The sequence below is a fragment of the Oncorhynchus mykiss genome, chromosome 31 (genome assembly GCF_013265735.2).
Source record: "Oncorhynchus mykiss isolate Arlee chromosome 31, USDA_OmykA_1.1, whole genome shotgun sequence".
NCBI lineage: Eukaryota > Metazoa > Chordata > Actinopteri > Salmoniformes > Salmonidae > Oncorhynchus > Oncorhynchus mykiss.
The window spans coordinates 3,923,882-3,948,044 of NC_050571.1; the positions used below are offsets into that span (position 1 = coordinate 3,923,882).

Consider the following 24,163-nt stretch of genomic DNA (forward strand, 5'->3'; position numbering starts at 1 on the left):
TCGGAATACAGAGATTCCACAAGTACTTGTACGGGAGAACATTCACTATCGTGACCAACCATACGCCTCTGATCTCTCTGTTCCATGAACAAAAGCTAGTTCAACGTTACGCTGTGTGGCTCAGGGCCTACGAGTAGAGAATAATTTACAAGCCAGCTAGATACCATGGGACTGCTGATGCTCTGAGTAGGCTGCCCATTACACAAATCATCACCTAGGAAGGAGAAAATGACCAAGTCTTGATGATCGATGTGTTGGATGATGCACTGGTGAACACACAAATCAGGCAAACGGACTTCAAAGGATGTGACGCTATCACAAGTGCATGAATTTATCCTGAGAGGATGGCCTACAGTGACAGAGCCTCAGGTCATGCCTTACTACGCATGCCGCTTGGCCTTGAGTGTTCGAGATAGATGTGTTCTGTGGGGTTCTAGAGTGGTTATCCCACCACAAGGGCTGGGTATGCTACTGAATTTGTTGCATCAGTCGCATCCAGGTATGTCGAGAATGAAAGGCCTAGCGAGGTCATACATCTGGTGGCCAAAGACCAGGATGTGGAAAATGCGGTCAGCCGGTGTGCAGAATGAGCAACAGGAAGTCACCCCCCCACTGCGCCATTACATCAATGGGAATGGCCAGAAAAACCATGGACACGGCTACATGTGGACTACTCTGGACCTTTCCTAGGAAAAATGTTCCTTGTGTTGATTGATTCTCATTCAAAGCGGATGGATGTTTACCCCATGAACACGTCCACATCGTACGCTACGACTGAGAAGTTGAGACAAAGCTTCAGTGTTATGGGATTGCTTCACATGTTGGTTAGCGACAATGCTACTTGTTTGACAAGCACCGAAGTCACAAGTTTCATGAAACAAAGGGGAATTCAGCATGTAACGTCGGCCCCTTTTTCACCCATCTTCAAACGGATTAGCAGAACGTGCGGTTCAGACCTTGAAGGAGGGCATGAGGAAGATGCAAAGGGCCCAGCTTTGAGACGACGGTGCCCAGATTCTTGTTTAGCTACAGGATTACACCTCAAACCACAACTGGTGTTGTCACCGGCAGAAATGTTGACGTCAAGGAGATTAAAGGTCAACCTTTAATCTCACACACACACACACACACACACACACACACACACACACACACACACACACACACACACACACACACACAAAAACTATGGGTTTGGTCCTAAATGTATTCCAGCTCAATCCATTGAGGATTGTTTAGGACCAGTATCCTATTACTATGATCATTAGAAGTGGACAAAGAATAAAGAAGACAAGTGGATCAGATCCGAGCTCCAATTCCAGTTCCATCCGTGGACATGGATCAATTCTTAAACGAACAGGACAATTAAATACAAAAACGTACTTTCGTGTCTGGTGTCGTCAATCCAAGAAGCCTCTTAAGATACTACACCAACAACATCAAGGGGGGATCCTATCCCACAAGCAAAAGCATTTCAGCGGACCCTCTCTTGACAGCGGCTAGAAAACATTGACTTTTCAGAGTTCATTTCCTGCATTTCTACCCATTTTGCCGTTGGGCGGAGAGAAAAATGTGCAGTTTTAACAGCGAATTTAATGCAATTCTACACATTTTGCCATAGGGTGGAGGCAAATGTTTGCAGTGATATGAAAGGAGTGAATTTTGCAAAGATTACTACAAGTTTAAATAACTGGCTAGACGCATTTACCAATTTACACATTTTTTGGGCGGACCTGGGCAAATTGAGTGACAAAACAAGAGAAAAGCTGCTGATGAACGACAACATGAGTTCTAGTACTCAGTAAGTTGAGACCCCGACTTAAAATTAATTGTTTCCTTTTTGGAAATTCCCCTCCAGTTTCCCATCCCTGCCCTATATAGAGTCATATAGCCCCTGGTCCTCCCTGCCCTATATAGAGACATATAGCCCCTGGTCCTCCCTGCCCTATATAGAGACATATAGCCCCTGGTCCTCCCTGCCCTATATAGAGCCCTTTAGCCCCTGGTCCTCCCTGTCCTATATAGAGCCATATAGCCCCTGGTCCTCCCTGCCCTATATAGAGCCCTATAGCCCCTGGTCCTCCCTGCCCTATATAGAGACATATGGCCCCTGGTCCTCCCTGCCCTATATAGAGCCCTATAGCCCCTGGTCCTCCCTGCCCTATATAGAGTCATATAGCCCCTGGTCCTCCCTGCCCTATATAGAGCCATATGGCCCCTGGTCCTCCCTGCCCTATATAGAGCCCTATAGCCCCTGGTCAACCCTGCCCTATATAGAGCCATATAGCCCCTGGTCCTCCCTGCCCTATATAGAGCCATATATGCCCTGGTCAACCCTGCCATATATAGAGCCCTATAGCCCCTGGTCAACCCTGTCCTATATAGAGCCCTATAGCCCCTGGTCCTCCCTGCCCTATATAGAGCCATATAGCCCCTGGTCCTCCCTGCCCTATATAGAGCCCTATAGCCCCTGGTCCTCCCTGCCCTATATAGAACCATATGGCTCCTGGTCAACCCTGCCCTATATAGAGCCATATAGCCCCTGGTCCTCCCTACCCTATATAGAGCCCTATAGCCCCTGGTCCTCCCTGCCCTATATAGAGCCATATAGCCCCTGGTCCTCCCTGCCCTATATAGAGCCCTATAGCCCCTGGTCCTCCCTGCCCTATATAGAGCCCTATAGCCCCTGGTCCTCCCTGCCCTATATAGAGCCATATAGCCCCTGGTCCTCCCTGCCCTATATAGAGCCCTATAGCCCCTGGTCCTCCCTGCCCTATATAGAGCCCTATAGCCCCTGGTCCTCCCTGCCCTATATAGAGCCATATAGCCCCTGGTCCTCCCTGACCTATATAGAGCCCTATAGCCCCTGGTCCTCCCTGCCCTATATAGAGCCCTATAGCCCCTGGTCCTCCCTGCCCTATATAGAGCCCTATAGCCCCTGGTCCTCCCTGCCCTATATAGAGCCATATAGCCCCTGGTCCTCCCTGACCTATATAGAGCCCTATAGCCCCTGGTCCTCCCTGCCCTATATAGAGCCCTATGGCCCCCTTAGTGGACTACATAGGGAATATGATGTAATTTGGGACACAGACATTATCTCTGTGTTTGATAACTAGTACATTTTGGTCATTTATCAGACTATAATGTACACGAGTGGTTTAACGAATCAACATGAGGTTCTCAAAGCCTTCTGACCACATTTTAAAAAATGGCTAAAGACACAAATATCTCTTCAATGCTGCTGAGGTAAAGATCCCTTTGTGGTCCTTTTTCAGAAATGTTTAGGTTTTGGGGCAGTTTTAATTGAATGTTGTCTGGGTTTATCTTCCGTTGATCATTTGAAATATTTCTAGGATAGAGGGAGTTGGAGAGAGTCGGGGACTGCATGACTTCTGCCTAAAAACCATTGTGGCCTTGCTTCAGGCTTAGTGGATCAGTATGCCGTGCCTTCAGAGAGGGGGGACTGTGTGTGTGTGTGTGTGTGTGTGTGTGGCAGCCTCCACAGCTGCTGTCTGATTGATTCTACTAGGAGCTTCTCTCAAAGGGAGCTCAGATCAAATATAGAAGAGTGTATTAATACACCTGGAACTACCTTCACATCCTGACTCCTGGAGCCTCTCAACAGCTCCTCTTTTCTCTCTCTCTCTCTCTCTCTCTCCCTCTCCCTCTCTCTCTCTCTCTCTCTCCCTCCCTCTCCCTCCCTCCCTCCCTCCACCTCTTTCCTTTACCTCCCCCTCTCCTACTCCCTCCCCCTCTCCTCTCCTCTCCTACTCCCTCCCCCTCTCCTCTCCGTCACATTTGCTTGGCCTACTACAGCTGGATAAGGAGAGAGGGGGGGGGGGGGGGGGGTAGCAGAAAGACAGAGAGGGCAGGGAGGAACCAAGAGGGAGATAATTAAATAGAAAGAGAGATAGAGAGAGAGAGAGAGAGAGAGAGAGAGAGAGAGAGAGAGAGAGAGAGAGAAAGTACACAGGTCTAACTCTCCTAGTCTGAGAGCAGCAGGTCTCTAAAGAGAATACTTTGTCTGTGAGTTCCTGGCTGTAACTCTCCTAGTCTCTGTGAGTTCCTGGCTCTAACTCTCCTGCCGCAGGTCCCTAAAGAGAATACTGTGTCTGTGAGTTCCTGGCTCTAACTCTCCTAGTCTGAGAGCCGCAGGTCTCTAAAGAGAATACTGTGTCTGTGAGTTCCTGGCTCCAACTCTCCTGCAGCAGGTCCCTAAAGATAATACTGTGTCTGTGAGTTCCTGGCTCTAACTCTCCTAGTCTGAGAGCAGCAGGTCCCTAACGAGAATACTGTGTCTGTGCCAAAACAAACAGCAGCAGTAGCTGAAGCACAATACACTAGAACAGACAGAGCCTGAGTCCCAGAATGCACCCTATGGGCCCTGGTCAATAGTAGTGCAATATTATTATTTTATAATTTATTTAACCTTTATTTTATTAAGTCAGTTAAGAACAAAATCTTATTTACAATGACGACCAATTATTCGCCGCCCTATGGGACTCCCACTCACGGCCGGATGTGATACAGCCTGGAATCAAACCAGGGACTGTAGTGACTCCTCTTGCACTGAGATGCAGTGCCTTTAGACCGTTGCGCACACTCGGGAGGGAATAGGGTGTAATTTAGGACAGTAGTCAGTCTCTTCTCAGTGATGACTTCCCTCTCTGGGCTGCTGAAGACTTCCTCTCTCTCTCTCTCTCTGACCTGCTCCTCTCCTGTCCGCCTGGGTCACAGTGCCCCCATCTGGCCACATGGGAGTACTGCAGCTCCTCTCCCCTCTGAATTTAAAAAATAATAATAATAATTTCAAATTAATTTAACCAGGTAGGCCTGTTGAGAACAAGTTCTCATTGACAACTGGGACCTGGCCAAGATAAAGCAAAGCAGTGTGACACAGACAACAGAGTTACACATGGAATAAACAAACGTACAGTCAATAACACAACAGAAAATCTATGTACAGTGTGTGTAAATGAAGTAAGATTAGGGAGGTAAGGCAATAAATAGGCCATAGTGGCAAAATAGTTACAATTTAGCAATTAAACACTGGAGTGATAGATGAGCAGAAGATGAATGTACAAGTAGAGATACTGGGGTGCAAAGGAGCAAACAAATAAATAACAGTATGGGGATGAGGTAGTTGGATGGGCTATTTACAGATGGGCTATGTACAGGTGTAGTGATCTGTGAGCTGCTCTGACAGCTGGTGCTTAAAGTTAGTGAGGGATATGTGAGTCTGGAAGGACAGTTTACGTCTAACCAGACACCTAGGTATTTGTAGATGTCCACATATTCTAGGTATTCTAGAACCGTCCAGAGGAGTGATGCTGGACGGATGGGCAGTTGCGGGCAGCGATCGGTTGAAGAGCATGCATTTAGTTTTACTTGCATTTAAGAGCAGTTGGAGGCCACGGAAGGAGTGTTGTATGGCATTGAAGCTCGTTTGGAGGTTTGACCTGTTATGGATGATGCAAATTTTCGCAGCTTTTTGTTAAAAGTCCTGCTACTCATGCCAGGAATATAGTATATGCATATGATAAGTATGTGTGGATAGAAAACTCTCTGAAGTTTCTAAAACTGGTTAAATCGGGTCTGTGGCTATAACAGAACGTGTTTAGGAGTAAAAATCCCTGGTAAAACTGTTTACCAAAAACAAAACAAAAAATATTCGTCCGCCATTCAATGAATTGTTTAAGACGAGAGAAAATATATGCGAACCCCCTGTAAACGCCTACAGCTTTCACACGATGTCACCATTGCTATCAATATCAGAATCATTTATCCTTGGTTACAACACGAATAGACCCCTCCCTTCTTGAGGCGCATCACAGTATGTTGTGAAACTGAAAAAATGGACGATGTTTTCCAGACTTGCTGCTATCGAATACAGATCGCCCCGTGATCAATTTGATACATCATTAACGTTTATTAATACCTAAAGTTGGTTTAGAAACGTCGTTTGAAGTGATTTGTAAAAGTTTATAGGCGACTTTTGTAATTTTAAAAAGTGACGTTGCGTCTTGTAAATGGACTTTTTGCAGCATCAGACTGGCCTTCAGCAAATGACATTTTGGGTATACAATGACGGATTTAATCGGGAAAAAGACCCAATTGTGATGTTTATGGGACATATAGGAGTGCCAACAAAGAATCTCGTCCAAGGTAATGAATGTTTTATATTTTATTTCTGCGTTTTGGGTAGCGCCGGCTACCGCAAAATCTGTTGTTTACGTGTCGTGCTGGTATTTTGGGGGGTGCATGCTATCAGATAATAGCTTCTCATGCTTTCGCCGAAAAGCATTTTACAAATCTGACTTGGTGGCTAGATTCACAACGTGTCAGGTGCGTGAATGAGGACCCAAAAGCGAATTAACAAAACAGAGTTTCTTTAATGACGAAACACACGTAGGCTCAGATGGACAGGCAGATTCCGACAGGACAGGACAAGGTTAGATGAACAGGCAGATTCCGACAGGACAGGACAAGGTTGCAGCAAACACGACGATAGTCTGGTTCAGGCATGAGTAACACAAACGAGAATCCGACAAAGACAGAAGCAGAAACAGAGAGAGATATAGAGACCTAATCAGAGGGAAAAAGGGAACAGGTGGGAAAAGGGGTGAATGAGGTAGTTAGAGAAGACAAGGAACAGCTGGGGGAAAGAGGGGAAGAAAAGGTAACCTAATACGACCAGCAGAGGGAGACAGGGTGAAGAGAAAGAACAGGAACAGGACACAACATGACAATACATGACAGTACCCCCCCACTCACCGAGCGCCTCCTGGCGCACTCGAGGAGGAAACCTGGCGGCAACGGAGGAAATCATCGATCAGCGAACGGTCCAGCACGTCCCGAGAGGGAACCCAACTCCTTTCCTCAGGACCGTACCCCTCCCAATCCACTAGGTACTGGTGACCACGGCCCCGAGGACGCATGTCCAAAATCTTACGGACCCTGTAGATAGGTGCGCCCTCGACAAGGATGGGGGGGGGGGGGGGAAGACGAGCGGGGGCGCGAAGAACGGGCTTAACACAGGAGACATGGAAGACCGGGTGGACGCGACGAAGATATCGCGGAAGAAGAAGTCGCACTGCGACAGGATTAATGATCCGAGAAATACGGAACGGACCAATGAACCGCGGGGTCAACTTGCGAGAAGCTGTCTTAAGGGGAAGGTTCTGAGTGGAGAGCCAAACTCTCTGACCGCGACAATATCTAGGACTCTTAGTTCTACGCTTATTAGCAGCTCTCACAGTCTGCGCCCTATAACGGCAAAGTGCAGACCTGACCCTCTTCCAGGTGCGCTCGCAACGTTGGACAAAAGCCTGAGCGGAGGGGACGCTGGACTCGGCGAACTGAGATGAGAACAGCGGAGGCTGGTACCCGAGGCTACTCTGAAAAGGAGATAGCCCGGTCGCAGACGAAGGAAGCGAGTTGTGGGCGTATTCTGCCCAGGGGAGCTGTTCTGACCAAGACGCAGGGTTGCGAAAAGAAAGACTGCGTAAGATGCGACCAATAGTCTGATTGGCCCGTTCTGCTTGACCGTTAGACTGGGGGTGAAAGCCGGAAGAGAGACTGACGGAAGCCCCAATCAAACGGCAAAACTCCCTCCAAAATTGAGACGTGAATTGCGGACCTCTGTCCGAAACGACGTCTGACGGAAGGCCATGAATTCTGAAAACATTCTCGATGATGATTTGTGCCGTCTCTTTAGCAGAAGGAAGCTTAGCAAGGGGAATAAAATGAGCCGCCTTAGAGAACCTATCGACAACCGTAAGAATAACAGTCTTCCCCGCTGACGAAGGCAGTCCGGTGACAAAATCTAAGGCGATGTGAGACCACGGTCGAGAGGGAATGGGAAGCGGCCTGAGACGGCCGGCAGGAGGGGAGTTACCGGACTTAGTCTGCGCGCAGACCGAACAAGCAGCCACAAAACGACGCGTGTCATGCTCCCGGGTGGGCCACCAAAAACGCTGGCGAATGGAAGCAAGCGTACCCCGAACGCCAGGGTGGCCGGCTAACTTGGCAGAGTGAGCCCACTGAAGAACGGCCAGACGAGTAGGAACGGGAACGAAAAGAAGGTTCCTAGGACAAGCGCGCGGCGACGGAGTGTGAGTGAGTGCTTGCTTTACCTGCCTCTCAATTCCCCAGACAGTCAACCCGACAACACGCCCCTCAGGGAGAATCCCCTCGGGGTCAGTGGAGGCTACTGAAGAACTGAAGAGACGAGATAAAGCATCAGGCTTGGTGTTCTTAGAGCCCGGACGATAAGAAATCACAAACTCGAAACGAGCAAAAAACAGCGCCCAGCGCGCCTGACGCGCATTAAGTCGTTTGGCAGAACGGATGTACTCAAGGTTCCTATGGTCAGTCCAAACGACAAAAGGAACGGTCGCCCCCTCCAACCACTGTCGCCATTCGCCTAGGGCTAAGCGGATGGCGAGCAGTTCGCGGTTTCCCACATCATAGTTACGTTCCGACGGCGACAGGCGATGAGAAAAATACGCGCAAGGGTGGACCTTGTCGTCAGAGTGGGAGCGCTGAGAAAGAATGGCTCCCACGCCCACCTCTGACGCGTCAACCTCGACAACGAACTGTCTAGAGACGTCAGGTGTAACAAGGATAGGTGCGGATGTAAAACGATTCTTGAGGAGATCAAAAGCTCCCTGGGCGGAAACGGACCACTTAAAGCACGTCTTGACAGAAGTAAGGGCTGTGAGAGGAGCTGCCACCTGACCGAAATTACGGATGAAACGACGATAGAAGTTCGCGAAGCCGAGAAAGCGCTGCAGCTCGACGCGTGACTTAGGGACGGGCCAATCAATGACAGCTTGGACCTTAGCGGGATCCATCTTAATGCCTTCAGCGGAAATAACAGAACCGAGAAATGTGACGGAGGAGGCATGAAAAGTGCACTTCTCAGCCTTCACAAAAAGACAATTCTCTAAAAGGCGCTGGAGGACACGTCGAACGTGCTGAACATGAATCTGGAGTGACGGTGAAAAAATCGTCAAGGTAAACGAAAACAAAGATGTTCAGCATGTCTCTCAGGACATCATTGACTAATGCCTGAAAGACAGCTGGAGCGTTAGCGAGGCCGAAAGGAAGAACCCGGTATTCAAAGTGCCCTAACGGAGTGTTAAACGCCGTCTTCCACTCGTCCCCCTCCCTGATGCGCACGAGATGGTAAGCGTTACGAAGGTCCAACTTAGTTAAAAACCTGGCTCCCTGCAGGATCTCGAAGGCTGAAGACATAAGAGGAAGCGGATAACGATTCTTCACTGTTATGTCATTCAGCCCTCGATAATCTATGCAGGGGCGCAGGGACCCGTCCTTCTTCTTAACAAAAAAAAACCCTGCTCCGGCGGGAGAGGAGGAGGGGACTATGGTACCGGCGGCAAGAGCTACAGACAAATAATCTTCGAGAGCCTTACGTTCGGGAGCCGACAGAGAGTATAGTCTACCCCGGGGGGGAGTGGTTCCCGGAAGGAGATCAATACTACAATCATACGACCGGTGTGGAGGAAGAGAGGTGGCCCTGGACCGACTGAACACCGTGCGCAGATCGTGATATTCCTCCGGCACCCCTGTCAAATCACCAGGCTCCTCCTGTGAAGAAGAGACAGAGGAAACAGGAGGGATAGCAGACATTAAACATTTCACATGACAAGAGACGTTCCAGGAGAGGATAGAATTACTAGACCAATTAATAGAAGGATTATGACAAACTAGCCAGGGATGGCCCAAAACAACAGGTGTAAAAGGTGAACGAAAAATTAAAAAAGAAATGGTTTCGCTATGATTACCAGAGACAGTGAGGGTTAAAGGTAGCGTCTCACGCTGAATCCTGGGGAGAGGACTACCATCCAAGGCGAACAAGGCCGTGGGCTCCCTTAACTGTCTGAGAGGAATGTCATGTTCCCGAGCCCAGGTCTCGTCCATAAAACAGCCCTCCGCCCCAGAGTCTATCAAGGCACTGCAGGAAGCTGACGAACCGGTCCAGCGTAGATGGACCGACAAGGTAGTGCAGGATCTTGAAGGAGAGACAGGAGTAGTAGCGCTCACCAGTAGCCCTCCGCTTACTGATGAGCTCTGGCTTTTACTGGACATGAAGTGACAAAATGACCAGCGGAACCGCAATAGAGACAGAGGCGGTTGGTGATTCTCCGTTCCCTCTCTTTAGTCGAGATGCGGATACCTCCCAGCTGCATAGGCTCAGCACCCGAGCCGGCAGAGGAAGATGGTAGTGATGCGGAGAGGGGGGCAACGGAGAACGCGAGCTCCTTTCCACGAGCTCGGTGACGAAGATCAACCCGTCGCTCAATGCGAATAGCGAGTTCAATCAAGGAATCCACGCTGGAAGGAACCTCCCGGGAGAGAATCTCATCCTTTACCTCTGCGCGGAGACCCTCCAGAAAACGAGCGAGCAAAGCCGGCTCGTTCCAGCCACTGGAGGCAGCAAGAGTGCGAAACTCAATAGAGTAGTCTGTTATGGATCGATTACCTTGACATAGGGAAGACAGGACCCTGGAAGCCTCCTCCCCAAAAACAGATCGATCAAAAACCTGTATCATCTCCTCCTTAAAGTCCTGATACTGGTTAGTACACTCAGCCCTTGCCTCCCAGATTGCCGTGCCCCACTCACGAGCCCGTCCAGTAAGGAGGGATATGACGTAGGCGATACGAGCAGTGCTCCTGGAGTAAGTGTTGGGCTGGAGAGAAAACACAATATCACACTGGGTGAGGAACGAGCGGCATTCAGTGGGCTCCCCAGAGTAACACGGCGGGTTATTGATTCTGGGCTCCGGAGATTCGAAAGCCCTGGAAGTGGCCGGTGGATCGAGGCGGAGATGGTGAACCTGTTCTGTGAGGTTGGAGACTTGGATGGCCAGGGTCTCAACGGCATGTCGAGCAGCAGACAATTCCTGCTCGTGTCTGCCTAGCATCGCTCCCTGGATCTCGACGGCTGAGTGGAGAGGATCCGAAGTCGCTGGGTCCATTCTTGGTCGGATTCTTCTGTCAGGTGCGTGAATGAGGACCCAAAAGCGAATTAACAAAACAGAGTTTCTTTAATGACGAAACACACGTAGGCTCAGATGGACAGGCAGATTCCGACAGGACAGGACAAGGTTAGATGAACAGGCAGATTCCGACAGGACAGGACAAGGTTGCAGCAAACACGACGATAGTCTGGTTCAGGCATGAGTAACACAAACGAGAATCCGACAAAGACAGAAGCAGAAACAGAGAGAGATATAGAGACCTAATCAGAGGGAAAAAGGGAACAGGTGGGAAAAGGGGTGAACGAGGTAGTTAGAGAAGACAAGGAACAGCTGGGGGAAAGAGGGGAAGAAAAGGTAACCTAATACGACCAGCAGAGGGAGACAGGGTGAAGAGAAAGAACAGGAACAGGACACAACATGACAATACATGACACAACGAGTGTAGCTTTAATTCAGTACCTTGCATGTGTATTTTTATGAAAGTTTGAGATTTAACGAGTACTAAGTAAAGTACTATAGGTGGCGCTCTGAAATTTCCGCTGAGCGGTCCCTGTACAGGGACCACCTCCATTAACACAGTGTCCAAAGAAGGGCCAGAAGTATACAGAATGGTGTCGTCTGCGTAGAGGTGGATCAGAGAATCACCAGCAGCAAGAGCGACATCGTTGATGTATACAGAGAAGAGAGTCGGCCCGAGAATTGAACCCTGTGGCACCCCCATAGAGACTGCCAGATGCCCGGACAACAGGCCCTCCGATTTGACACACTGAACTCTATCAGAGAAGTAGTTGGTGAACCAGGCGAGGCAATCATTAGAGAAACCAAGGCTATTGAGTCTGCCGATAAGAATACGGTGATTCTGGCCTCCCGGGTGGCGCAGTGGTTAAGGGCGCCGTACTGCAGCGCCAGCTGTGCCATCAGAGTCCCTGGGTTCGCGCCCAGGCTCTGTCGTAACCGGCCGCAACCGGGAGGTCCGTGGGGCGACGCACAATTGGCTTAGCGTCGCCCGGGTTACGGATGGCTTGGTCGGTAGGGGTGTCCTTGTCTCATCGCGCACCAGCGACTCCTGTGGCGGGCTGGGCGCAGTGTGCACCTGGCCACCAAGAATACGGTGGTATTGCACGGTGCACCGTGTTTCCTCCGGCGCATTGGTGCGACTGGCTTCCGGGTTGGGATGCGCGCTGTGTTAAGAAGCAGTGCGGCTTGGTTGGGTTGTGTATCGGAGGACGCATGACTTTCAACCTTCGTCTCTCCCGAGCCCGTACGGGAGTTGTAGCGATGAGACAAGATAGTAGCTACTAACAATTGAATACCACGAAATTGGGGAGAAAAAGGGGTAAAAAAAAAATTATAAAATAAAATAAAAAAGAATACGGTGATTGACAGAATCGAAAGCCTTGGCAAGGTTGATGAAGACTGCTGCACAGTACTGTCTTTTATCGATGGCAGTTATGATATCGTTTAGGACCTTGAGCGTGGCGGAGGTGCACCCGTGACCAGCTCTGAAACCAGATTGCATAGTGGAGAAAGTACGGTGGGATTCAAAATGGTTGGTGATCTGTTTTTTAACTTGGCTTTCGAAGACTTTAGAAAGGCAGGGCAGGATGGATATAGGTCTGTAACAGTTTGGGTCCAGGGTGTCTCCCCCTTGGAAGAGGGGGATGACTACGGCAGCTTTCCAATCCTTGGGGATCTCAGACGATACGAAAGAGAGGTTGAACAGGCTGGAAATAGGGGTTGCAACAATTGCGACACATCATTTTAGGAAGAGAGGGTCCAGATTGTCTAGCCCAGCTGATTTGTAGGGGAAATGACTGGTAATGGTTAGATACTAGTTAGTATATATGAATGGTTAGATACTAGTTAATATATATGAATAGTTAGAGACTAGTTAGTATATATGAATAGTTAGATACTAGTTAGTATATATGAATGGTTAGATACTAGTTAATATATATGAATAGTTAGATACTAGTTAATATATATGAATGGTTAGATACTAGTTAGTATATACTGTATGGTTAGATACTAGTTAATTTATATGAATGGTTAGATACTAGTTAGTATATATGAATGGTTAGATACTAGTTAGTGTATAATGTATGGTTAGATACTAGTTAGTATATATGAATAGTTAGATACTAGTTAGTATATATGAATGGTTAGATACTAGTTCATATACATGAATAGTTAGATACTAGTTAGTATATACTGTATGGTTAGATACTAGTTAGTATATACTGTATGGTTAGATACTAGTTAATATATATGAATAGTTAGATACTAGTTAGCGTATATGAATGGTTAGATACTAGTTAGTATATATGAATAGTTAGATACTAGTTAGTATATATGAATGGTTAGATACTAGTTAGTATATATGAATAGTTAGATACTAGTTAGTATATACTGTATGGTTAGATACTAGTTAGTATATATGAATGGTTAGATACTAGTTAGTATATATGAATGGTTAGATACTCGTTAGTATATATGAATGGTTAGATACTCGTTAGTATATATGAATGGTTAGATACTAGTTAGTATATATTGTATTGTTAGATACTAGTTAGCATATATGAATGGTTAAATACTAGTTAGTATATATTGTATGCTTGGTGAAGGCCCTGGATTTGTCTGCCCTACCGCTATGTCTCTCTCACTATTACTCCCCCTCTCTCTCTACCTCTAATACCTCTCTCTATCTCTCAATATTACCCCCCTCTCTCTCTACCTCTAATACCTCTCTCTATCTCTCTCTCTTTTACCCCCCCTCTCTCTCTACCTTTAATACCTCTCTCTATCTCTCTCTCTTTTACCCCCCCTCTCTCTCTACCTCTATACCTCTCTATCTCTCACTATTACCCCCCCCTCTCTCTCTCTACCTCTAATACCTCTCTCTATCTCTCACTATTACCCCCCCCACCCCCCCCCCCCCCCCCCCCCCCCCTCTCTCTCTCTCTCTCTCACCTTACCTTTCTGCAAGTTTCGGTCTCATTTTGTCTGACGTACTGTACTGTACCTCTCTGCCTTACCTCAGTGCTTCTCTGAGACATGAATATGGAGCAACAGGGTGTGATGGAGAAAGTTCTAGTCATGAATAAATTCTATCGGACAGTCAGCTGGTACCTGACTGGTTTATAAAGAGGGGAACTGGAGCTTCGGTATCACAAAGTTCTGCTATAGTTCTGCTATTAAAAGCTAGTCACTTTAAAAAGATATTTGGGGTGAAAAAGTTATGGGAGCGTCATGTGTTCATAATCCATTCAGAATAGAGACCTGCTTTTCTTTCTCTCTCAGAATGTTAACTATCCTACTCAGCGACCGGCACATCTACTTATTTACAAACCAGGATATTTGGGTACCTGTCTTTCTCCACTAATATAAGTCAACTAAGATAATGATTACGCTCCTGCTCCTACCCTCTCATACTCTCATACCCTCATACTCTCATACCCTCATACTCTCATACCCTCATACTCTCATACCCTCTCATACTCTCATACCCTCATACTCTCATATCCTCATACTCTCATACCCTCATAATCTCGTATACCCTCATACTATCATACCCTCATACCCTCTCATACCCTCTCATACCCTCATATACCCTCATACTCTCATACCCTCTCATACCCTCATACCCTCTCATACCCTCATACCCTCTCATACCCTCTTACGGGGCAGCTAGTCGCATCTGAAATATTTTATAGTGGTCCATGTTGTGTTCTTGTCCTCTAGGAGATCCCATTCTACCACATCTGGAACCTTTTATAGTGGTCCATATTGTGTTCTTGTTCTCTAGGAGATCCCATTCTACCACATCTGGAACGGTTCCCAGCGGTTCCTCCACTGTACCTTCACCCTGGAGCGGCTCAACCTCAGCACCTGTGAGCTCACCTGTCAGCTGTGTGTCTGGCAGGTAGAGGGGGAGGGACAGAGCTTCGGTCTCGACTTCAACATCGCCAAGGTAACACTCAGGTCACATACGATGTGTTTCACAATGTGCCTATCCAGGATACGGGTTGATATGTTATCCAAAGAGATGGGACTCTTTTCTGGCTTTTAACAATATACAGTTATTTAGTACGTGTGCGTGCAGCTGCTACTCTCTATACTCTAATCCTGTTTTTATTTGGTTCATATGACCTAAGAAGACAGCAGTCTCCTGGACTATATAGTTCATGGCTCGTAGCTAAACAGGACGTGTTCGGCTGGAACTTTCTCTTTGTGTTTATCTCTATATGTTCCTATATAACCCTATATATATTCCTCTGGCCCTATAGGACAGTCGACCCCTGGACCCGGAGTTCCTGCTGATGGACACTAACCCTAGCGGCTCAGCTCTAGCAGGACCCAGTGCTTTCCAGATCCCCTATCTCATCAGGCAGAAGATCTGCAGTAGCCTGGATACACCTTGTCCCAACGGGGCCGATTGGAGACTGTTGGCCCAGAGACTCAAACTGGACAGGTAACGAACCCTAACCACAGACCCTAAACTAGAGACTCAAACTGGACAGGTAACTAACCTTAACCCCAACCCTAAACATAACCCTAGGGGGAGTGAACAAGGCCCTATGTTTTGGGCTAAAAGATTGGTTTGGGACTGGGCCTAGGTACAGAGATTCTATATTGCTTTGGGACTGGGAATGGGTAGAGATTCTATATTGGTTTGGGACTGGGTCTAGGTACAGAGATTCTATATTGCTTTGGGACTGGGCCTAGGTACAGAGATTCTATATTGCTTTGGGACTGGGCCTAGGTACAGAGATTATATATTGCATTGGGACTGGGCCTAGGTACAGAGATTCTATATTGGTTTGGGACTGGGTCTAGGTACAGAGATTCTATATTGGTTTGGGACTGGGTCTAGGTACAGAGATTCTATATTGCTTTGGGACTGGGTCTAGGTACAGAGATTCTATATTGCTTTGGGACTGGGCCTAGGTACAGAGATTCTATATTGGTTTGGACTGGGTCTAGGTACAGAGATTCTATATTGCTTTGGGACTGGGTCTAGGTACAGAGATTATATATTGGTTTGGGACTGGGTCTAGGTACAGAGATTCTATATTGGTTTGGGACTGGGCCTGGGTACAGAGATTTTATATTGGTTTTGGACTGGGCCTAGGTACAGAGATTCTATATTGCTTTGGGACTGGGCCTAGGTACAGAGATTCTATAATGCTTTGGGACTGGGCCTAGGTACAGAGATTCTATATTGGTTTGGGACTGGGCCTAGGTACAGAGATTCTATATTGCTTTGGGACTGGGCCTAGGTACAGAGATTCTATATTGCTTTGGGACTGGGTCTAGGTACAGAGATTCTATATTGGTTTGGGACTGGGCCTTGTTACAGATATTCTATATTGCTTTGGGACTGGGCCTAGGTACAGATATTCTATATTGCTTTGGGACTGGGCCTAGGTACAGAGATTCTATATTGGTTTGGGACTGGGCCTAGGTACAGATATTCTATATTGGTTTGGGACTGGGCCTAGGTACAGAGATTCTATATTGGTTTGGGACTGGGTCTAGGTACAGAGATTCTATATTGGTTTGGGACTGGGTCTAGGTACAGAGATTCTATATTGGTTTGGGACTGGGCCTAGGTACAGAGATTCTATATTGGCTTGGGACTGGGCCTAGGTACAGAGATTCTGTATTGGTTTGGGACTGGGTCTAGGTACAGAGATTCTATATTGGTTTGGGACTGGGCCTAGGTACAGATATTCTATATTGCTTTGGGACTGGGCCTAGGTACAGAGATTCTATATTGCTTTGGACTGGGTCTAGGTACAGAGATTCTATATTGCTTTGGGACTGGGCCTAGGTACAGAGATTCTATATTGCTTTGGGACTGGGTCTGGGTACAGAGATTATATATTGCTTTGGGACTGGGCCTAGGTACAGAGATTATATATTGGTTTGGACTGGGTCTAGGTACAGAGATTCTATATTGCTTTGGGACTGGGCCTAGGTACAGAGATTCTATATTGCTTTGGGACTGGGCCTAGGTACAGAGGTTCTATATTGCTTTGGGACTGGGCCTAGGTACAGAGATTCTATATTGGTTTGGGACTGGGCCGATTTAACATTATTTTACACAGCTAATTTGGCCCAGTAACTTTCTCATTTAAATCAGGCTTCTTTTAAACAGGAAAGAGTCAGAGAGAAAACTCTGATCAATTACCTTCCAATGTAACTTCCTCCTGGTAATGATGTCTATTACGTACACTTGTCTCATCAGCTGGATTTACCTTCATTAATTACACATTGGCCTTGTGCAGAACAGGTCCAATTATCCCTGATTGGCTCAGTACAGGTCCAATTAGCCCTGATTGTCTCAACCTAATCCATTCCCATTTAGTTCCCTTAAAGGAACGTGTCTTCTGTCTGGTAAAGGGGCAGTCTGGGATCTTAAAGGGGCAGTCTGGGATCTTAAAGGAACGTGTCTTCTGTCGGGTAAAGGGGCAGTCTGGGATCTTAAAGGGGCAGTCTGGGATCTTAAAGGAACGTGTCTTCTGTCGGGTAAAGGGGCAGTCTGGGATCTTAAAGGGACAGTCTGGGATCTTAAAGGAACGTGTCTTCTGTCGGGTAAAGGGGCAGTCTGGGATCTTAAAGAGGCAGTCTGGGATCTTAAAGGAACATGTCTTCTGTCTGGTAAAGGGGCAGTCTGGGATCTTAAAGGGGCAGTCTGGGATCTTAAAGGGGCAGTCTGGGATCTTAAAGGGGCAGTCTGGGATCTTAAAGGGGCAGTCTGGGATCTTAAAGGGGCAGTCTTGGATCTTAAAGGAACATGTCTTCTGTCGGGTAAAGGGGCAGTCTGGGATCTTAAAGGGGCAGTCTGGGATCTTAAAGGGGCAGTCTGGGATCTTAAAGGAGCGTGTCTTCTGTCAGGTAAAGGGGCAGTCTGGGATCTTAAAGGGGCAGTCTGGGATCTTAAAGGGGCAGTCTGGGATCTTAAAGGGACAGTCTGGGATCTTAAAGGAACATGTCTTCTGTCTGGTGAAGGGGCAGTCTGGGATCTTAAAGGGGCAGTCTGGGATCTTAAAGGGGCAGTCTGGGATCGGTATGTCCGTGTTTTCCATCTTTTGATAGAAGGGGTTTTAATCCATCTAACATGGATGGATCCTATGCACGTAGCCTGCAGCTAATCTAAGACATGCTGTGTGTGTGTGTGTGTGTGCGTGTGTGTGTGTGTGTGTGTGTGTGTGTGTGTGTGTGTGTGTGTGTGTTTGTGTGTAAGAATACCAGCAGGCAGAGGTAAACGTGACCAATCGATAAAACATCAAACGTCAATATTTGATTGTTTCTCTCTACTATACAGAACAGTGTGATGTGAAAGGCTGTTTCTGCAGTACACCAGATACTGTAAGCTGATGTTTCACCCTGTAATGTGAAAAACACACTGTAATCTCCACACACTTTATGACAATTTAAACATTTTGGTTCACTTGTACAGTTTACTACCATCATGGACTCAGCAGTGGGCCTGTTAGCTGTGGGCCTGTTAGCTGTGGGCCTGTTAGCTGTGGGCCTGTTAGCTGTGGGCCTGTTAACTGTGGGCCCTGTTAACTGTGGCCCTGTTAGCTGTGGGCCCGTTAGCTGTGGGCCGGTTAGCTGTGGGCCTGTTAGCTGTGGGCCGGTTAGCTTTGGGCCGGTTAGCTGTGGGCCTGTTAGCTGTGGGCCTGTCAGCTGTGGGCCTGTTAGCTGTGGCCCCGTTAGCTGTGGCCCCGTTAGCTGTGGGCCCGTTAGCTGTGGGCCAGTTGGCTGTGGACCCGTTAGCTGTGGGCCCGTTAGCTGTGGGCCTGTTAGCTGTGGGCCTGTCAGCTGTGGGCCTGTTAGCTGTGGCCTTGTTAGCTGTGGGCCTGTTAGCTGTGGGCCTGTCAGCTGTGGGCCTGTTAGCTGTGGGCCTGTTAGCTGTGGGCCCGTTAGCTGTGGCCCCGTTAGCTGTGGGCCCGTTAGCTGTGGGCCCGTCAGCTGTGGGCCCGTTAGCTGTGGGCCCGTTAGCTGTGGCCCCGTTAGCTGTGGGCCCGTTAGCTGTGGGCCCGTCAGCTGTGGGCCCGTTAGCTGTGGGCCCGTTAGCTGTGGGCCCGTTAGCTGTGGGCCCGTTAGCTGTGGGCCCTGTTAGCTGTGGGCCTGTTAGCTGTGGGCCTGTCAGCTGTGGGCCTGTTAGCTGTGGCCTTGTTAGCTGTGGGCCTGTTAGCTGTGGGCCTGTCAGCTGTGGGCCTGTTAGCTGTGGGCCTGTTAGCTGTGTGCCCGTTAGCTGTGGCCCCGTTAGCTGTGAGCCCGTTAGCTGTGGGCCCTGTTAGCTGTGGGCCCTGTTAGCTGTGGGCCTGTTAGCTGTGGCCCTGTATGTCGGCTGGGATGGTGAGGTGATGTGTAACCGTAGAATACAATACAGTACCTTCTCTCACCTGCATGCCTGTCTGTTTGATGTCCAAACACACACACACACGCGCTTTGAACACTTTGTCATTCCATTTAAGTGATTTTCACTGCAGTAGGGTAGCAGGAGAGAGTGGAGAATTACAAAAGTCTAGCTAACCGTTCTCAAGGTGAAGCTGAAGGACTTGAAAGGCTTGCCGGTCTTCCTCTACCCTCAACATCTCCTCACACTCTGACCCCCAACCCTCTTACCCCCAACCCTCTTACCCCAACCTCTATTCCAGTCACCCCCCCCCCCCCTCAGCTTGAAGTGGTACACAACAACCCTTAAATCCCTAGACAGTAGAGGATCAGAAAAAGGCCATTACATGGAACAAGCCACTCCAGATACCTCTGGGAGGAAGATACTAGCAGCTGTCATCCTCCAACATCGCGTACACTACTGAGCTGAAGGACTGGCCTGCGTCCCGAACCGCACCCTATTCAATCCCTATACGGTGCACTACTTCTGGCCGGGGTCCATAGTGAGTCCCTTACTAAGGCTCTCGTTAAAAAGCAGCACACTATATAGGGAATAGGGTGCCATTTGGGATGCAGGCAACATGTGAGGAAGGAACAGTGGGGTCACTGTATTTAGGCCTATTGATTGGTTTTTGGGGTTTGATCTGAAAGGTCAAGGCCTGAAAGCAGAAAAGGTCATTTCCTACTTAAATGTCAACGTTCTTTATGGGATTTATTCAAAGGTTTTATGTGTGATTGTTACAGGAATTAAATTCCTTTATGTTTTATTTAACTAATTCAATTTAACACTCTGTCCACTCCTAAGAATTTGTACGACCCTTATTTGCATAAAATGGACAGAGACCAGTCTCTAAACCAATCAGCAGCGTTTATTCTGGAGAGTACTGAACACGATACAGTTTACCACAGGTTATAAACTGCACTAGCGTTTATTCTGGAGAGTACTGAACACGATACAGTTTACCACAGGTTATAAACTGCACTAGCGTTTATTCTGGAGAGTACTGAACACGATACAGTTTACCACAGGTTATAAACTGCACTAGCGTTTATTCTGGAGAGTACTGAACACGATACAGTTTACCACAGGTAATAAACTGCACTAGCGTTTATTCTGGAGAGTACTGAACACGATACAGTTTACCACAGGTTATAAACTGCACTAGCGTTTATTCTGGAGAGTACTGAACACGATACAGTTTACCACAGGTTATAAACTGCACTAGCGTTTATTCTGGAGAGTACTGAACACGATACAGTTTACCACAGGGTTAGGGTAACCCTAACACCACAGGTTATAAACTGCACTAGCGTTTATTCTGGAGAGTACTGAACACGATACAGTTTACCACAGGGTTAGGGAAACCCTAACACCACAGGTTATAAACTGAAAATGACGTCATTCGTTTTCGAACTGTCCCGTCTCTTCTCCCACCCTGGTACAAAGGCAGTATCTCAAGCCTTCCCACATCGTCTCCCTACCAATTTAATATCATTTATGACTGAGCCAAGGTCTTCCTGTGTAGATAAGCATTCTAGACAGTCTGACGATAAGTTCATTCTTTTCTACCAAGGAACAGACAGTCATTGTTCTAATTCTTGATTATATTTACACACATTATATTCAGTACTAGGGTTAAAAGAAAAGTCATACATCTATACAGTAACATAATAGTATTCTGACTAGTACATATACAGTAACATAATAGTATTCTGACTAGTACATATACAGTAACATAATAGTATTCTGATTAGTACATACACAGTAACATAATAGTATTCTGATTAGTACATACACAGTAACATAATAGTATTCTGATTAGTACATACACAGTAACATAATAGTATTCTGATTAGTACATACACAGTAACATAATAGTATTCTGATTAGTACATATACAGTAACATAATAGTATTCTGATTAGTACATATACAGTAACATAATAGTATTCTGATTAGTACATATACAGTAACATAATAGTATTCTGATTAGTACATACACAGTAACATAATAGTATTCTGATTAGTACATATACAGTAACATAATAGTATTCTGATTAGTACATATACAGTAACATAATAGTATTCTGATTAGTACATACACAGTAACATAATAGTATTCTGATTAGTCAGTCTTGATTGAAATGTATACATAATTAGTCATTACTGTGATTTATGTTGGATTAATGGACATTTTTATAATCAAATGCAAAAAGGAGGGGTCCCAACTGCTGAAGGGGGAAGGAATGCAGAAGTATCATATATTATAGACTGGGTGGTTCCAGTCCTGAATGCTGATTGGCTGAAAGCTGTATATGTATGACAATACATAACAGTTTTACCGCTCTAATTGCATTTGTAACCAGTTTATAATAGCAATAAGACACCTTGGGGGTTTGTGGTATATGGCCAATATATCACGGCTGAGAGCTGTGTCCAGGCACTCCACGTTGCGTCGTGCCTAAGAACAGCCCTTAGCCGTGGTATATTGGCCATATACCACACCCCCTCGGGCCGTATTGCTTAAGTATAGTATAGTACAGTGTGTAGCATAGTGTAGTACAGTGTGTAGAATAACATAGTATAGTGTGCAGTGCAGTATAATGTAGTACTGTGTAGTATAGTGTGTGGTGTAGTATAGTGTAGTATAATGTGTAGGGTGGTGTGTAGTATAGTGCAGTATAGTATCATGTAGTATACTGTGTAGTATAGTGTGTGGTGTAGTATAGTGTAGTGTAATGTGTAGTGTGGTGTTGTATAGTGTAGTGTGCTGCATAGTATAGTGTGTAGTATAGTGTGTGGTGTAGTATGGTGTAGTGTAATGTGTAGTGTGGGGTGTAGTATAATGTGTAGTATAGTGTTGTATAGTGTAGTGTGTTGCATAGTATAGTGTAGTATAGTATCATGTAGTATCGTGTGTAGTATAGTGTGTGGTGTAGTATAGTGTAGTGTAATGTGTAGTGTGGTGTTGTATAGTGTAGTGTGTTGCATAGTATAGTCTAGTATTGTGTAGTGTAGTGTGTAGTATAGTGTGTGGTGTAGTATAGTGTAGTGTAATGTGTAGTGTGGTGTTGTATAGTGTAGTGTGTTGCATAGTATAGTCTAGTATTGTGTAGTGTAGTGTGTAGTATAGTGTGTGGTGTAGTATAGTGTAGTGTAGTGTGTAGTATAGTGTGTGGTGTTGTATAGTGTAGTGTGTTGCCTAGTATAGTCTAGTATTGTGTGGTATAGTGTGTAGTATAGTGTGTGGTGTAGTATAGTGTAGTGCAGTGTGTAGTATAGTGGGTGGTGTTGTATAGTGTAGTGTGTTGCATAGTATAGTCTAGTATTGTGTAGTATAGTGTGTAGTATAGTGTGTGGTGTAGTATAGTGTAGTGTGGTGTGTAGTATAGTGTTGTATAGTGTGCAGTATAGTATTGTGTAGTATAGTGTGTGGTGTAGTATAGTGTAGTGTAATGTGTAGTGTGGTGTGTAGTATAGTGTTGTATAGTGTGCAGTATGGTATCATGTAGTATAGTGTGTAGTATAGTGTGTGGTGTAGTATAGTGTAGTGTAATGTGTAGTGTGGTGTGTAGTACAGTGTTGTATAGTGCTGTATAGTGTGTAGTATAATGTGTAGTATAGTGTTGTATAGTGTGTAGTATGGTACATTAAGGCATGTAGTATGGTGTGTAGCACATTGTGGTATAGCGCATAGTATAGTGTGCAGCATAAGGTTGTATAGTGGAGTATAGTGTGTAGTGTAGCATAGTGTAGTATAGTGTGTAGCGTAGCATAGTGTAGTATAGTGTGTAGCGTAGCATAGCGTAGTATAGTGTGCAGCATAAGGTTGTATAGTGTAGTATACTGTGTAGTGTAGCATAGTGTAGTATAGTGTGTAGCGTAGCATAGTGTAGTATAGTGTGTAGCGTAGCATAGCGTAGTATAGTGTGCAGCATAAGGTTGTATAGTATGTGGCATAGTGTAGTATAGTGTGTAGCGTAGCATAGTGTAGTATAGTGTGTAGCATAGTATAGTGTGCAACATAGTATAGTGTAGTATAGTGTGTAGTATAGTGTGTGGTGTAGTATAGTGTAGTGCAGTATTGTGTGCAGCGTAGTATAGTGTGCAACGTAGCATAGTGTAGCATAGTGTGTAAGGTAGTATTGTGTAGTATAGTGTGTAGTGTGGTATGGTGTGTAGCGTAGTATAGTGTAGTATAGTGTGTAGTGTAGTATGGTGTGTAGCGTAGCATATCGTAGTATAGTGTGCAACGTAGTATAGTGTGTAGTGTAGCATAGTGTAGTGTGTAGTGTAGTATAGTGGGTGGTATAGTAGAGTATTGTGTATGGTGTGGTGTGGTATATAGCATAGTATGTTGTGTAGTATAGTGTGCGGTATAGTGTGTAGTATAGTGTAGCATAGTGTGTAGTTTAGTGTGGTATAGTGTGTAGTATAATGTAGTAACGTGTGTTGTATAGTGTGTAGCATAGTGTGGTATAGTGGGTGGTATAGTGTGTAGTATAATGTAGTATCGTGTGTGGTATAGTGTGTAGTATAGTGTAGTGCAGCGTAGTATAGTGTGTAGTATAGTGTGTGGTATAGTGTGTAGTAAAATATAGTGTGGCGTGTGGTATAGTATAGTGTATAGTATAGTATGCTGTGTAGTATAGTGTGGTATAGTGTGTAGTATGGTATAGTATGGTGTGTAGTATAGTGTGGTATAGTGTGTTGTATAGTATTGCATGTTGTGTAGTATAGTATGG

General features: G+C 46.2%; 1 protein-coding gene across 1 annotated transcript in view; it reads left to right on the forward strand.

Moving 5' to 3' along the window:
• LOC110531068 (netrin receptor UNC5A) overlaps nt 1–24,163 on the forward strand; it is a 31,250-nt gene that overhangs the window by 6,322 nt on the left and 765 nt on the right. The window contains exons 2-3 of the mRNA XM_036969657.1: nt 14,812–14,976; nt 15,293–15,477. Coding sequence (XP_036825552.1) covers nt 14,812–14,976; nt 15,293–15,477 — 350 coding nt within the window. The remainder of the gene's footprint in view (nt 1–14,811; nt 14,977–15,292; nt 15,478–24,163) is intronic.